Below are 16,138 nucleotides of genomic sequence, written 5' to 3' on the forward strand. Positions count from 1 at the left end.
TCATATGTACCATGCTGGAGTCCACTTGAATCATACCCAAGACCACCTCTCTAGACAGGGGTCTGGCTGCAGACTGTACACCTTTGATCTCTAAGTGAGATGATGTCTCTGTCAGAACAGAAATACACACTAAAACGTTAAAAATAAAATCATGTTCAACATGTGTTCAGGGTAAGGGTTGAGTCATGGGTTAGGATACCAAAAGTTTAAAGATAAAAACCTGACTTGTAAATCCTGATAACAAAATGTTTAATAAAGCCGAATGGAAAGTCTGGAGAGTGTAGCATCATGTAGCTCAGTCACCTGCTTAAGCAACATAGATAATGTAGCCATGAAAATTAATCTGCCTATTGGTACACATAAAGGAACCTGAACCTGAGTGTAGCTAATGTGGCTAAAGCTAAGCTCACAAAGATGCTATGTAAGCTACGTAACTACATTAGCTTTATCTCTGTTTGTTAAGGCTCATTTTGCTATCTTAGCTACATTGGCCTATGTAGTAACATTAATTATGTAGCTAACATAGTTATGTTAGCTTCAGCTAAACCTACTGAAGTTAAGGCAAGCCATTGTTAACTACTTCTAAAACAGGTCTTCAAACACTTCCTGGATTAGACCTCTGATCTTTTTTTCTGTTTTACTTATGGACTGTTGCTTAGTCTGTCATTTTTGCATTGTGGTTATTTCATGAATGTAACTGCCAGACTTTGTTTATGAATAAAGATGAATTCTTAAAAAAAATCTAAAAATGGAAATACGTTGGATTGTGTCATATCAGGCAGAGATGGCGTCTCACATGAATGTTCTGTGAGGGGAGCCATCAGAGATGTACAGTCTGCAGCCAGACTGCCTCTCTAAGTAAACTCAGGACTAGTTCTGTAGCCCTAATGTAAATGCAGCCTAAGTCACTTGAGTTATTGGTAAGTTATGGGCTTCTTATGAATCACACCAGTCACGTCTTCACTCCTTTGTTGTACATTTCTGTGGGTGTTTTAACAAACGCACTCCTTAGAACAAAGTAGAGGAGTCCACCATGTGCTACTATGATGAGAGTGTGTGCCTTTACATCAATGATCCCTGTAGTAGGACACATTCACAGTATCAACAAAATAGCTTAGAGGATCATACTGTCCACCTGAAATCAATATAAAAATCATAATAAAAGCAGATTCATAATGTGCATGTAAGTCACACCAGTCATGTGCAAACATTATATCGATTACTCTCTCCCACTCACTTGCTGAATTTTCCTGCTGTCCTTGTTGTATTCTTATAACAGCTCACCTGTACTTTTTTGTGACAAATTTGCACTGGAGGGATCATCCAGGTAAAGCGGGAACAATATGTCTGTTTGCATGCACACATGCATTTTTAGGAGTTTTCTGCGCCTGTGAAAGGACCATGTACGATTCTGATATAAAACAAAAAGTTCAATAAAGCTTGATAATATCCCAATCACCTCCCTCAGTATGATCCCAGACATGGGACAAACATGTTATTTAACCTTCAGTGAACTCTACGTCCCCTCCTGACCAGATACGCAGCGCAGCTATCTGATTTTTCTCACACCCTCAGCCGGCGCAGACCTCTGCTCCAATGTGAACCTCCAAGTGGAGCTGACAGCTCCGTGTCTTTTAACTGCCAGGATAAATCATCATGCACACTTCCTGCTGTCACCACGGCAACAGGAGCAAGACACACGTACCTTTTCCCAACGAGCAGTCTGGAGTGCCAAAGTCCATCAGGCTGGATATCTCTGTCGTGTAGCACATGTCTGTCACCATCGTCTTCTGTCTGTGATGCACTGATGGATCTGCAGGAGAGACAAATGGAAGTTAACAATATGTTTATTCTCTCATCAGGCTCCTCATTTATATTCACACAAATGTGCATTCTAACATGTGGGGATCGGACTTAAACACTGCAGCCATGCGAGCTGATGCAGGATTGTTAAATGGGATGATTTATTCTGATATGATATCAGTTCAGCACATACTCCAGAGCTTTCAGATGATGCAAATGTGATTTTGTCCAACAAATCACCGCAGCTGTGATCAACATTATAAAGAAATAATACACATTAATTGTCTTAGTAGGTAGGATTTAATTCAGTTATGCTTTATATATTGTGTTGGACTGCTTTGCTACTCTTTTGGCCCTCTTTTTCTTTCCATCAGTCACACTTTTTTTCTCAAATCTCATCTCTTTTCATATAAGATCTCTCCATTTATATGATCTCTTTACATTTTGCTGACCCATTTTTGTTCCCTATACATCCAGGCTTCAGTTAAGCTCAAGCAAATGAAGCTCATCTATTCAACATTTTCTCCACTCTCATTTGGAGATTTCTGAGCAGAGTTCAAGAAGAAAATGGAACGAAGGAGTGCAAATCAAAGCATCAGGGTCGCACTGTCCAGCTGCTTTTCTTTCACCCCCTTCTCTAAATGTTTCAACTCCATGTGTAGAGCTCAGAATATTAGACTGATTGTTATTGACAGCAAACGCCTCACTCAGCCAAGGACTGCTTCTGAAGCAGAGAGCGGGGTTTCCTCTTGAAGCGGGCTTAAGATGTAAAATCTTTAAATTGAAAGTAAATCTGCTGATATTATGCATCCTCCTCAGGGTGTCAGTGTTAGATTTAAAACTTGATAAAGGCAGCGCCTCCTGTAAATGCGCAAATGCTGGAATTAAACATGTTTCCTGCTTTGACCATGAAAAAAACATCCATGTAGAAAGAAAGCATCGTTCCTCAGGTGTCTCCAGGGCTGCCCATGAGGGAAGATAAAGGGAAGAGCTTTCTAGGGCCCAGCCAAATCAGGGGTTCAGCAAAATCATGGTCCACTGTAAAGTTAAGTGTGATAACCATAGCACATAGTGCACAAATCTAAAGATGAAGATAAAGCAGAAGGAACAGGGACAACTTCAAATGAAAGGCATAAAATGGATAAAAATGGCACACAAGGGTTAAAAGTAGGGGAAAAAAGGTAAAAAATACACAAGTGTGAAAAGAGGTGAACAGAGGCAAAAATTGAACTTATGAATGCAAAAATGTGGTGAAAAGCAGTTAAAAAGTAGAAAGAATTGGCATTAAAGGGTTAAAGATGCAAAAATGGGCTAAAAAGGTGCTAGATAAAGTGCTAAAGATGGTTTAAAAAGAGGCATATATTAGTAAAAATTGGAAAACAATGACTAAAAGTGGAAAAATCATTTAAGAGTGGCAAAAAATAGCCCAAAAATTGGCATAAATGAGGAAGGAGTTCAAAAGTGTCAACAATTAGCAAAAAATTGAAAAAAATTGAAAAAAAAAAGAAAGGGTTAAAGAGGCAAAAATTAGACACATGAATGCAAAAATGTGGTGAAAGCAGTTAAAAAGTGGAAAGAATTGGCAAAAATTGGCATAAATGGGTTAAAAATGGGTTTAAAAAGAGGCGTATATTGGTTTAAATTGGAAAAAAAGCAGAAAGTGGAAAAATAGGTTAAAGTGGTTAAAAAAAATGGCCCAAAATAGGCATAAATGTATTAAAGAGGCAAAAATGGGCATAACTTGTGAAAAATTGTTTAAAAACAGCAAAAATGGATTCAGAGTGTCATCAATGGTTTACAAGTAGCACAAAGTGCCAAAGTAAGTGTTAAAAAAAGGGTTTAAAGAGGCAAAAATTAAAAATGTAAGTGGAAAATGGGTGGGAAGTGGTGAAGGAGTTAAAAAGTGGCAAAAATTAGTGAAAAAATAGTATTAAAGGGTTAAAGAAGCAAAAATGGGAAAAAAAAGTTGTAAACATGGTTTGAAAGTAGCAAAGAGTTGCAAAAATGGCCAGATAAAGTACTAAAAGGGTTTGAATGGAGGCAATTTTTCAAATTTAAACTACAATTAGAAAAACAAGCTAAAAGTTCAAACAATGAGTTTAAAGTGACAATTAAATGGGCCAAATTTGGTGAAAATATGGCAAGAAAAGAGTTGAAAACAGGTTAAAAGTAGCAAAAATTACAAAATACAGTAGTAAAAGGGGTTAAAAAGAGGCAAAAACAGGTTAATAGAAGAACAAATGAGCTAAAAGTGGAAATGATGAGCAGAAACGGTGGGGAAAAGGAGTTTAAAAGCAACACAGATAGATGATTTCAATATCAAAACCCAATAAAAGCTTGCCTGGGTGTCTCTGGGCACCACTCTTCCTCCACAATGATCTCAGCCTCCCTCCTTCCTGATCTGAACATTTTGACAGTTTCAATTTCATGACTGTGATATTTATCCAGATTACTGACCTTCTCCTCCCCTCTCCCCTCCTCCGTCCCCCTGACCTGTCAATAACTGTTTAGGTGTTGTTAAGCTGACCTTTTCTGCAGGCTTTAATATGGAGATTGGACAGCAAGCAGGCTCATGCCCGGCTGCTCTGAAGGTTGCTTTACTTAGCAGTAACAGTAATGAGAGGAAGAGGGAGAAGAAGATGAGGTGGCTGGCAGAGCAACAAATTCAGAGTCGATCTATTCCAGCATTTAGCTTAAGGTGGCGGCTCGTTTTATGCTTAAAAATGTCAATACATAAATTTACAGCTGAAATGCGAGACCTCTTTAACAGAGTGAAACATGTCATACTGTAAATGGAGCAGTGTTTTTATTTAACATAATAAAAATGAACCACACACAGGTGGATATACGTGTCCTTGTGTCTTTTGAACTTCTCACTGATTTACATGACCCCTCATTCTGGTGGGGGCTTTTAGATCAGGTCCATTGTATTTCAAGCAGCCTGTCATTGTGTCTGAATGTGAATGTTCTCTGGAGAGGCATATCCTGAGGAGTGGGCTGTATATCTGTCACCTCATTCTGCCAGCTTCAACCTCTGCTGTGAGAAGTCATAGGTTAAGGAAATTATGAGATCAAGCTGTGCAGGTCTATGACCTCTCTGGTGTCAAACCAGGCAGAAAGAAAAGACAAGTGAATTTGAGAAAAAAAATCTGCTGATATATCCATAAATGTCCCTTCAGCCTCAAGGCCTCTGCAGGGACGAGCTGTTAGGTGTGTTTGACTGACAGCTGAGCCGACGACTCTAATAATATGAGATGCTCTCTCAGGAAAAGGTACCTGTGAAATAAATGTTTGAAAGTGATATGTCCCATTCTGTCAGTGGTGGAAAGATATCAAAATGGACTAACTTCTTGAGCGCTATAAATAGTAAAACCTATTTCAACAGACCTTGTTCATAACAGACGATTTTACCTGCCATAGAAGGAAAAAAACACTTCCCTATAACAATGGCTGCACTACAACTATGTAGACGCATAGGACATCTGCATAGTTGTAGTGTTGATGCAAATGTACTGGTACCCATTAAAGTCAATCCCATCAGCTGTGGTGGTCTGTGGTGGTAAATAAAATGTCCAGATTTATTTATGTCAGTTTATTCTTCTCTTTTAAACAACTCTCATAATTTCATTAATATTTATTTTTAACTGATCTAATATCTTTTGAAACTTTGCAAATGACCTAGTTTGCCTTCTTAATTACTTTTTAGATTGAATACATTTTAATAATTTCTGTCACATTTCAAAAAAATTATTTTCTAATCTTGTATTTTCACATATTCTTATTCTAATGTCTTGTTTTCATCCCATGTCATGTTTTTGATGCTCTTGATGTTTTTGGCTCTGTAAAGCTATTGAAATTCAGCTATTGTGCTAATTCCACCATATTTACATTGATGTGTATTGTGGATATGTTGATTAATCTGCTCTGTTTAAATTTGATATGTTAATGAATATATAAAAATAAATTTGGTTTATTTCTGACATGGTATCAGTGTTTCCTTTAAAAGCAGCTTTATGTCAAAATGAGGGAGGAAAAAGCTGTTAAAGTGGCAGTACTAGTCTTGTAAATGCACAAATTCTGGGGGCTCTCAATCAAAACAATGACACGATAGGATGAGTATACCCAGTGCTGCCCAGCTCAGCTGTTTACTTCTTGTTTTGAATTGAGGAGTCTGTAAAAAAAGAAAGAAAAGAAAAACAGCACCTCATAAGGTGTATTCACCAAACAGAAAACATACTTTTTGCTTTCATTCATAAATTTCTCTCAATAAGGGAGGGTCAAATTTGAGTCTGGTCTGCCGCTGCTTTCTCGCATGTCTCTCCCCCAATCTCTTATTCCTTTTTCTTACTCCATCTACTGTCCTCTTCTCTAAATAAAGGCATAAAAAGCCCAAAATGTATCTTTACAAGTGCACTTCTTCGTTCATGCTGGAAGTGGTCCCAGAATGCACTTGTGCTCTGGGATCCAAGGATAAGCAGGCGAACTGGGGTTGCTTCCAGCACAAATGGGGAACTGCACTTGTTCAGTGCATTACTCCCTATGTAAGAAATCTAAGAATGAAAATAAACACTGTATTTCTGTTTAATAAATAGGCTGTATGATGTGCCTTTCTCCTACACAGAGTCCTAAGTTCAAAACAAGAAGTAGTACAAAGAGGGAGGTTCCAGTGTTGCACTTGCCCGAAATGCCTAGAGTGGGGGGTTTCCATATAAGGGAGGTGAGCTCAGGTGGCAGCCACAGAGACATGCCCTGTATAAGTTAAGAAAATTAAAAATGTCTATGTCCTTGTAAACTGTAGTACATATTTTATATACTTTAAGACCTCAGTTAAATGCTATTTACAACATAGGAATGATCCTATTTTAAAATAATAGATATTTCAGTGCAGAACTTCCACATATTGTATCTTTAACATGTGGCTAGTTCACCCCTATTTATTTGTATTACCAACAGCTTCACACCTCACAGTGTGGCCCTCATCTAACGATGGTGAGCCTGAGAGCCAGGGGAATGATGTTTTGGCTGCTGTTTGCATAAGAAGTGGGAAAATTGAGTTCTGATTGCAGATCGTCACTGAAGACATGTTGTTTATGCATAGTGTGAGTGCAGTCATCTTAGTATTTGAATGACCAAAATGGCCCATTAATGTAAAAATGTAAACTGGGTCTCTGATTTTTAGGACCTGGAACTCAATGACTCGACTTGGACTTAAGCACTGATGACTCAGACATGGACTTAGTCATGGACTATTTGGGCACGGAAGAAGGAAAGGAGGGCTCAGACTTATTTATTGATAAAAAGGAGAATACTGCTTTTGCATAAGGCACTAAAAATTAATTCACCTTAGAGACATGTGCCACCTACATGTGAGTTCTGTCCCTTTGTGTTCCAACAGGGTGACTAAAGAGGGGGGCACAGAGAGTCCTGTGATTTGCTCTCAAAGATTTTACAGCAAAAACAAGCTCCACTTGAGTCTTCTTCAGACTCAAGGTTTGGCTACTATAACACTGAGCTATAATGCTCTCTTCCTTTTTTTCTTGTGCTTTTCTTCTATTCAACTTTGTGGGAGAAACTCCACTCCACAGCTCCTCCATAACCTTTTATTAAACAGACAAGTATGCATGGGTGAGCAAAAATGTCAGGGCGAAGAAAACAAACAATAAAGGAAAAAACAAAGAAAGGCTACAGTGGTGAGTAGACTGACCACAACAGTTTGGCCAGGGCTTCTTCTAATCTAAATGGTTTTCAAACATCACCAAGTTTCTGTCTAGAGATCTAATCAGGGAAAATTTAAGTTTTAACATATTTTGGTTCTAAGACCTTTAAATGAAAGTATTTCCATAGACTTACAGTCAGCATGTTGTGTTTGATATGCAAATGTGCTTTATTGTGCTTTTTCAGCTGAACACTAAGAGTTCTTCATCTCTATACATCTACTTATAGATTTGCAGTGAGAAAAGATCTTGGTGTTAGGAAAATTATTGAATATAAATTTTCCCTGATGATAAGGACAAAACAAAATTAATAATATCTGGAGCTGATCCAGTACTTTACCAAAAAGAGTGCTTAGTTGTTTCAGTTGAGCTGCAAAGTGTTATTATAAATCTTAAAGAAATGAAAAAGACTTCCTTCTAAGTGACAGGGGGAAAATGGCCCTGACAGCCTCACAAGGGAAAACACCCACTAGTTATTAATGAGACTGTTCTGTAGAGTGTGTGACCACAGAAACACCCCCTTGTGTGGTAGGATGTCAGAGAGGCTAATCAAACATCCAGCACAATTTCTCTTGCTATGTTTCAACTGATGGAGGCAGACAACAACATGTTTATGTCATGATGGGAACAGGAGACAAACACTCTGTAGGAGGCACAGTCAGTATTCCGACAAACAGGAGGAAACTATCACCGGTGAGCAGACAGCTCATCATTGCCCACCCTCTCTGCCAACCTTTAATTACACTGGCATTCAGTCCGTCATGCAGGCGACAGACACATTCATCCCTGTATCAGTCATCACTCCAGAGAGGATGAGGACATCACCATGTTGCTGTGGAGTCACACCGCCCTGAAATCCAGCCCTGCTGAGCATAACAACACCATCTTTAGTGTTGTAGCACTCAGATACAAACCTGTGTAGGTATCATTTATAATAAATGATACTGGCTAGAAACATGCTGTTACTACCAGGGCATGAATAAGTGTAGACTAGATTTGGGAAGTGATGTGCAATCAAACAAATTAACTCTATCAAAGATTAACTTAATCTTAGACTTCAGTCAAGTTCTTACCCACATTAATAATGTTAACTTGCTAAACCGCAGCATTAATGTTAGGTTATATTCAAGCTAACACTGGTGTTAGGTATTTAACCTAACTAACATTAGTGTTAGGCATTTAGCCTAGCTAAAACTTCTGTTACGTATTTAATCTAGCTAACAATAGTGTTAGGTATTTAACCTAGCTAACATTAGTGTTAGGCATTTAACCTAGTTAACCATAATGTTCTGTATTTATCCTAGCTAACATTAGTGTTATGTATTTAACCTAGCTAACATTAGTGTTAGGTGTTTAACCTAGCTAACATTATCATTAGGCATTTAACATTGCTGACATACAGTGCTTAACAAATTTATTAGACCACCTGTCATATTTGTCTCAAAGACCATCCAGCATCATGAAGTGCTTTAACGCGGACTCTTTCATTTTCACTGCGCTCTCCACATTTTACCATTTTGAACAGGAATGAGGAATTTCAAACTGAATTCACCCAAATCTGAGCCGGCTCACTGGGCTTCTCTGAGAAGTCAGAAAATAATCAAGCATAACATTCAAGCACTAAAACTCATTTTTCTGTTCAGGAAGGCAAGTAAATAACTATAATCTGACATATTAATCAAGAAATATGAATGTGCTTTACTATTTTTTTAAGTTTTTTTGTAAATCAGTACATTTGAAAATTCATGGATAACAAAAATAATTATATTTTAGCATTAAAAATATCGCTTCGGTTAAAGAGCTTCTACATATTGATGTATTAACCATTGCAGAAACATAATAAAATGATTTTGGTAATTACCAATGGGCAGCTGTGGCATAAACCTCACTTTAGTTAGGGTTAGGGTGGTCTAATAAATTTGTTAACACTGTATGTGTTAGGTGACATTACTGTTCGGTATTTTACCTAACGAACATTAATGTTAGGTATTTGGCAAGATAACATTAACGTCAGGGATTTGACCTGGCTAACATTACTGTAAAGTATTTAACCTAGCTAGACCATAATGTCGCTAATGTATGAGAGTAAATAAATATTCATGTATTGCCTGGTATCTCTTATTAGTTTGGTTTTGGACTGTGACAGAAGGCTCTGTTGCTACTCTTCTACTTTGTTGTGGGAAATGTGGCCTGTTTGTATTAATCAATCAAACAGCAGAGCAACTGAAGTCATTTGATTCAGGAAACAAAAATAAAAGCTACTGAAAAATACAGTTCAACTCTTAACATCACTATAGTGCCATTACTTCCCAACAATGTTGGCTACCCTAGTTACCCATTCTGCTAACAGCTACAAAGGAATTTAATGTTACTCCTTTCCTATTTAATAAGATAACAATGTCACACAGTGATGTCACCAACTTTATAACATTACTGAATCCTTTGCAAATCTTGTTACTTTTAGGTGAAAAATTTATGTTAACCTAGCCTAACATTAAAAACTTCGAACAGTAATGTAAAAATGTAGCCACTTCTCAGTTGTTAACTTACATTATCAAACGTTTGCTAGCTAGCATTACTGTTAGCCAAGCATTATATGTAATGCCTTTCCTTTGCATTTAATAACAGTATCAAACAGCAATGTTGGAGCTCTTTTCCTCTTCCTATTCAGGTAGATTAAAAAAAAAAAATAGCCTAAAATTTATGTTTTATCAAAATGTTTAATCCCTACTATCTGTAATTACTCAACTGTAATGATAAGTCACTTCAATATGTAGCTAATTAGAACCTTGAACACAGTACAAGACAATACAATACAATAACTTTATTCAACCCCGAAGGGAAATTCAATTGTCTGGAGTCTCACCTGTTTATGGTAGTAATGTATGTATGGCAGTAGTGTGACATTGAAACATTGTTTTGGTTATCTTAAGGACAGTCTGACAAAACCTTGTGCCATATGAAAGTGTTTAGTAGCTGAAATGACTGTAACATAAAAATAGTAACTTGAGATGTCTTGGTTGTTACAGGTTGTCATGAATTGACAGTGTAAAGCCCAGAAGAATTTAGCCATTTCTATGTGGAAGACAGTAATTATTCCCCAATGGGATGACAATAACCATAGTGTTCAAATTTCTATCATTTCCTCTCATGCATTTAAATTGGCGTGGCATAATGTGAGGAGAGCCTCTGAAACATTATCTAAATGGAATTTCACAGCAGTGCTGACAATGAATGAATTAACAGAGCTAAATGATGTGAAGCCTTTTGGGTTTTTAACCTTTGGCACATGACTGAGCCAGAAATCCTTGCCTGGTTACATGAGACAGCAGGGTTAAGTTAGCTTGTGATGTTTGATGTTTGAAAGTCTCATAAGGGATGCTTTTCGTCTCTGACCCCATGGACACATGGGAGCCTTCAAATCTCTTCACAAAGACTGCTGACACATCATAATCCATCTCCTCTGGTAGGCATCAAAAACACTGTTTAAAACAGATGGAACAATGAATAGCAAATAAATCTTTTTTATGATGGAGCTGGACATAAAATCTTAAAAAAATGCTGACAAAATATTGTGTAAAACCAAAAAATGACAAATTGAAGCCCCTATAAACGCAGGCTGTAAATGTGTCAAATAATTATTTAACATCACAGACAACATACCATGAGGGAAAGCTGACTTAGTATTCAACACACTCGCTGCACCACAGGAAAGGCAACAGATAAATTTCTCCTCAGGGACAGATTGTAAGTGAAACTTTATGCTATATATCGAAGGTCGAGCCGTCACATCTCTATTAAACGACCAAAACATGGAGCCAAACACTGCAGCAAAATGTCATTCCTCTAACATTTTACCCTGCCTGGGGTGGAAAACTTACTGTCTATTAATCTGTGTTTATAATCATAGGTGACACAGCGAATCAATACTCCCAACGCTCACACAACATTAAGCCTGAGAGGCTGCTCCAAGGCTGCTGTGATCCATAGCCTCTGGATGCTGTCTGTGTGCCGCCGTTAAGAGCAAAACAGCTGCCTGCCCCGAGGAAACACGTGAAAAAAAAAAAAAAAAAAACCTTCAGGGACACATCCATTACATCAATGAGGAGAAAATGCTTGAGGAAGATGAGTGTCCAGGGTTACCAGTGTTATGGCTAATGCTGTTCAGTTTGTAGCTGTCTGCAGTTTGGTAGCATTTCTGCCACTCTAATGGTTTCGGACTGAAACAGCCAAATGAAGGAAACATTTTATACAAAAAAACAGGAAGGTGGAGCATGCTGAGGGATACAAAGTCCTGCTCAATGTTGATAAACTGTAACTGCAAAAATTTCATGAAGGGTTTAAGCTTGGGTGTCAAGAAAATATATTCCATGCTGATAAAAATATTTCCATAGGCCCTGTTTATGAGGGAGAATTTCTCTTTTATGCCCCAGAATGGATAGTGCCTTTGCAGCTAACATAGCAAATCACAGTATGACTATTTTATGACACTGTGATCCATTTATAGGCTATTTAAAATATGTGACAACGTATTGTCAATTAACTAAAAATATGTAAGGTAAAATAAGTGACTGCATTAATAGTCACCTGTTTGAGGTGACTGACCTAATTCATCAGAGGTCTAGCCAATTGGTGCTAGAAGTCTTATTATTAGGGAAATGGGGGTCACCTAAGTGCAGTGGTTGTGTCTCAAGTGATTGCAGTTTAAAGACACCTGTGTCTGGAAGGTCCAGTCACTGGCTAATCCTGGCTACTATTTCACCATAAAGACAAAAGAACGCTAAGCAACTCAGAGACAATATTGTTAAAAATGGAGATGGACACAAAAAAATCCAAGGCACTGGACATCCCCATGAGTTTGGTTAAATCTGTCATCAAGAAATGGAAGGAACATGGCACCTGTGTAAATCTGCCTAGATCAGGCTGTCCTCACAAACCAAGTGGGAAGGAGAATAATGAGAGGCCACAAACACACCTGCCACCCACTTTGAGGCAATTCAGTTAGTTGAGATGCACTTATGAACACAATAACTCCATGTAAGTGGAAAAATGCTGCTTTCTTAAACTAAATCCAGCATCAGACCACCCAACCTTACCTTTAGTAAAGGTAAAGGTGGATTAGAGTGTCCATGCATTACCCAAAACAGCTGTAACAGAAACAGCCTAAAAGTCCCCTCTGATGTGTCAGTAAAAGGAAAAATTTTGAAAGCTCACTTACGAAGGCAACTATTTAACAGGTCAACAGGGGCATATTTCAGTGTGTATTATTTGAATCATTAATTCAGTCTCATACTCTACACTAGCTGAAAACAGGATCAGTCATACAGCGCTCAGCTCTGTTATTAAATGTCTTTGTTGAAACTCAAACAGCTGAAGGGTTCAAGAGAGCAGAAAACTACTTCAGTTGATTATTTATGGCAATTCCAATCAGGAAAACAAGGTTTTAGGATGATGTCTAACCTAGGGGTCACCATGTGGGTTATACAGTCAATATATATCCTCCAATAAGACTCGTATGATCTGTGATGGCAGTAATCGTTTTGGGGGATATCCTACAAAACAATAGTAAGAGAGGAGAGCTTAAGGATAAGCAATCTGTGCACATAAAAAATCACTTCATCCTTCATGCTGGCTATCTTATAGATGTGGACATCAGCCAGATAAAGGACAGCCCATATAATCATTATTGTGGTAAGAAAATGTGCAATCCATTATGTCCTACATGATAATGTTTCTGTAACCCTGCAGGATAAGCTACTGTCAGTGGTGCTGTAGTTAATCCAACAGCATCCACGATGAGCACCAGAGTCAGTCAAGGTTCAGTTGGTTTGACGTGCATGGGCTGCAAATACATAATTTGAGCTTGGGGTGATTTCTCCAGGCAACTTGGGTTTGGACACCAGACAAAAAAGTATATTTTGTTTATTTCATATTTCATATTTATAAGCAGCTTGTTTCTAAATACATAAGGAAAGAAGAGTGCACTGCAGAGCTGCCATGGATAAGATTTGCATTAAATTAAACTGAATTAAAAGTAATTAAATGTAAAAGGATAAAAATAAATATGTGCCATCTCTTAAATGCCATAAATGCTGCAACGTTGTCACAGTTGCAGTTTATACCCAATGGACACAATTTTGTCAGCATATGCACAAATACATGAACACAACAGCTACGCTCAAAATCCCTCTCTTACTCTCACACCATATGTAACACACACGTGTGCTTCAGTGCACAAATAAACACACACAGACTTTAAAGCTCATCTGGTTGATACTGAGGTCACAGCTGGTCATCACAGGGCATCATCCACCCTGCCAGGACCCAGAGGCTTTGCCGGACCAGGAAAGCCAGATGAGGGAGGATTTAAAGTGAAGATTAAGCAGAAAAAAAAATCTGCCTGGAAGAAATCCAGCACTGACACAACTAGAGAAATTCCTCCAGCTCCTTGTGCCAACGCCTTTTCCTGAATTTGGTAAAAACGAGGATGACTGCAGCAGCAGAAGTCAAGGGATGACTCTTTAACATTGTCAGAGCATTGGGGGACATTTGGAAAATGAGAGGTGTTTTGCTGACCTCTTTCCCCTTATAGGACTGGAAATTGATTAACACTCTTTCCACAGATGCCATTTCCACCACGCCCATCCCAGCTGGCTCTGCAGGAGCCAAGAAGGACAAATATTCTCTGGACAGCAGGGCGAGGACAGCGGATGGGCTGAAGATCATCTGACTCATCACGGAAGACAGCTAGAGGAGGAGCCATGTTTGCAAACTGCTTAGAGGGCTCGCATTATTATTTTTCTAAAATCATTCATTTCTCTCTTCCATTTGCTAAACAAGTTAGGTAATAGTGTTTTCAAGCTAAAGTAGGATTTGGAATAAGTGCTCTAAGTTCTATCTATTTTTGCACTGTACAATACAGGATTTGCTGTTTTCATTGCTTCACAGTTTTTTACTTTAACACCAACTGAAAATCAGACCATCATTCTTTATTTAAATAATGCCGATTCACAAGAAATGCTGGCTAAAGAGACAAAAAACTCAGCATGTTTAGACTTACTATATTATATCCAGACATCCGATACTAATCCTCCATGTGCAAAGTACTTGCAACATTTCACAAAGTAACAAGGATAAGGAAATTTTTTAAGTTGATGGGAAATTTTGAACAGAATCAACTCCTGTTGTTGTGAACTGGCAGTGTGAATTGATAGTGAAAAAGTAAATACACAAAACTCTATTTTAAAGGATCAAAGTACAGGGACAACCTAAGGCTGGACAAAGTTCACAGGCATGCTAGGTCTGTGGTGGGCATGGAGCATGACTCCATGTTAATAGAAGCAGAGAGAAAAACATCGGACAAACTGCTGGCTTTAATGAGCAATAGCAGCCACCATCTGCTCACTGCCATCACCTCCCAGAGAAGTATGTTCAGCAGCAGGCCACTCTCTGAGCTGCTCCATGGACTAAGTGAAGAGGTTCTTCCTTCTGAGAGCCAGACTGTACAAGGGGCGAGGGGCAAGGGAGCAAGCACCAGTAATAACATCAAGATATTCTTAATACCATGCTGTTCTATAGTAATCATAACAACAGTACTACACAACTTAGCCTTTTTTCATCTGCACTATTTAGTGGGGATGCTGAGCATCCACACTATTGATATTTATTATACCAAATTGATTCCAGTGAGCCTTTGTAATATTCTCTCATGTTCATTAATTCATGTTTGTCTCAGCTTTTTCATGCCGTAATTTTTTCAGGTAGAAAATATGTTGCATTTTGTACACACTTTAAGTGTATATTTTCAATAAATGCCAACATGTGACATCAAATTAAAACTAGTAAATGCAAATAAGGGGTAAAAGCTGGTAATAGCTCGATAACAACTCATTTAAGTGAGGCATGCAACTTAAATGGGTTGCTCAGGAGGGCATCTTTGAAAAGAACCAAGTTATAAAGCTATACAGTAGGGACAGATTACACCTTGTTTTTAACTGTTTAAGCAAAGAACACAAGTTTGTGTTTTTATGTTTAGTTGTAAGTTAAAATGGTCACAGTGTATTTTTAGGCCCGTTTTTAAAAAAATATAATAACAATAACAATAATAACAACAATAATGATAATGATAATAATAATAATAGGGGTGCAAAGATATCCTAGTGGTCTAAGATGCTACCCATGTACACAGGCGGCCCAGGTTCAACTCCGACTTCTGGTCCTTTACCGCACGTCTCTCCCCACTCTCTCTCCCTTGTCTGACACTATCCACTGTCCTTCTCTATGAAATAAAGGCACAAAAAGCCCAAAAATAAATCTTAAAAAATTATAATAGTAATAAAAATAACAATAATAGTAATGACTGTAACTTAAAACAAAAAACTGAAAAGCCTGAAGAGTGGTCACAGTGCAGGTTGCCAAACTCTCTAACACAACCCAGGTTTACTGATGTAAATTATAATTTTTTTTCTTAAAATTTTGTTGATCTTGGAAGTACTATTTAGGCTATGTTCTCACTGCAGGCCTCGATGCTTATTTCTAATCTTTTGCTCAGATCTGATTTTTTTTGTTTGTTGTTTGTTTTACTGTTCACACTTTGGTCGAATTCCAAAAGATCAGATATG

The 16,138-nt window shown here is 37.9% G+C and overlaps 1 protein-coding gene across 5 annotated transcripts in view; it reads right to left on the bottom strand.

Annotated features, from left to right (window-relative positions):
• kaznb (kazrin, periplakin interacting protein b) overlaps window positions 1-16,138 on the bottom strand; it is a 205,780-nt gene that overhangs the window by 51,772 nt on the left and 137,870 nt on the right. For all 5 annotated transcript variants that reach the window (XR_005991717.1, XM_041783801.1, XM_041783803.1 and 2 more), the window contains exon 5: window positions 1,706-1,813. Coding sequence is in view for 4 of the 5 variants with exons in the window: in XM_041783801.1 (XP_041639735.1) it covers window positions 1,706-1,813 (108 nt within the window). In the remaining variant the exon portion in view is untranslated. The remainder of the gene's footprint in view (window positions 1-1,705; window positions 1,814-16,138) is intronic.

The sequence above is a fragment of the Cheilinus undulatus genome, linkage group 3 (assembly GCF_018320785.1).
Source record: "Cheilinus undulatus linkage group 3, ASM1832078v1, whole genome shotgun sequence".
Classification (NCBI taxonomy): domain Eukaryota; kingdom Metazoa; phylum Chordata; class Actinopteri; order Labriformes; family Labridae; genus Cheilinus; species Cheilinus undulatus.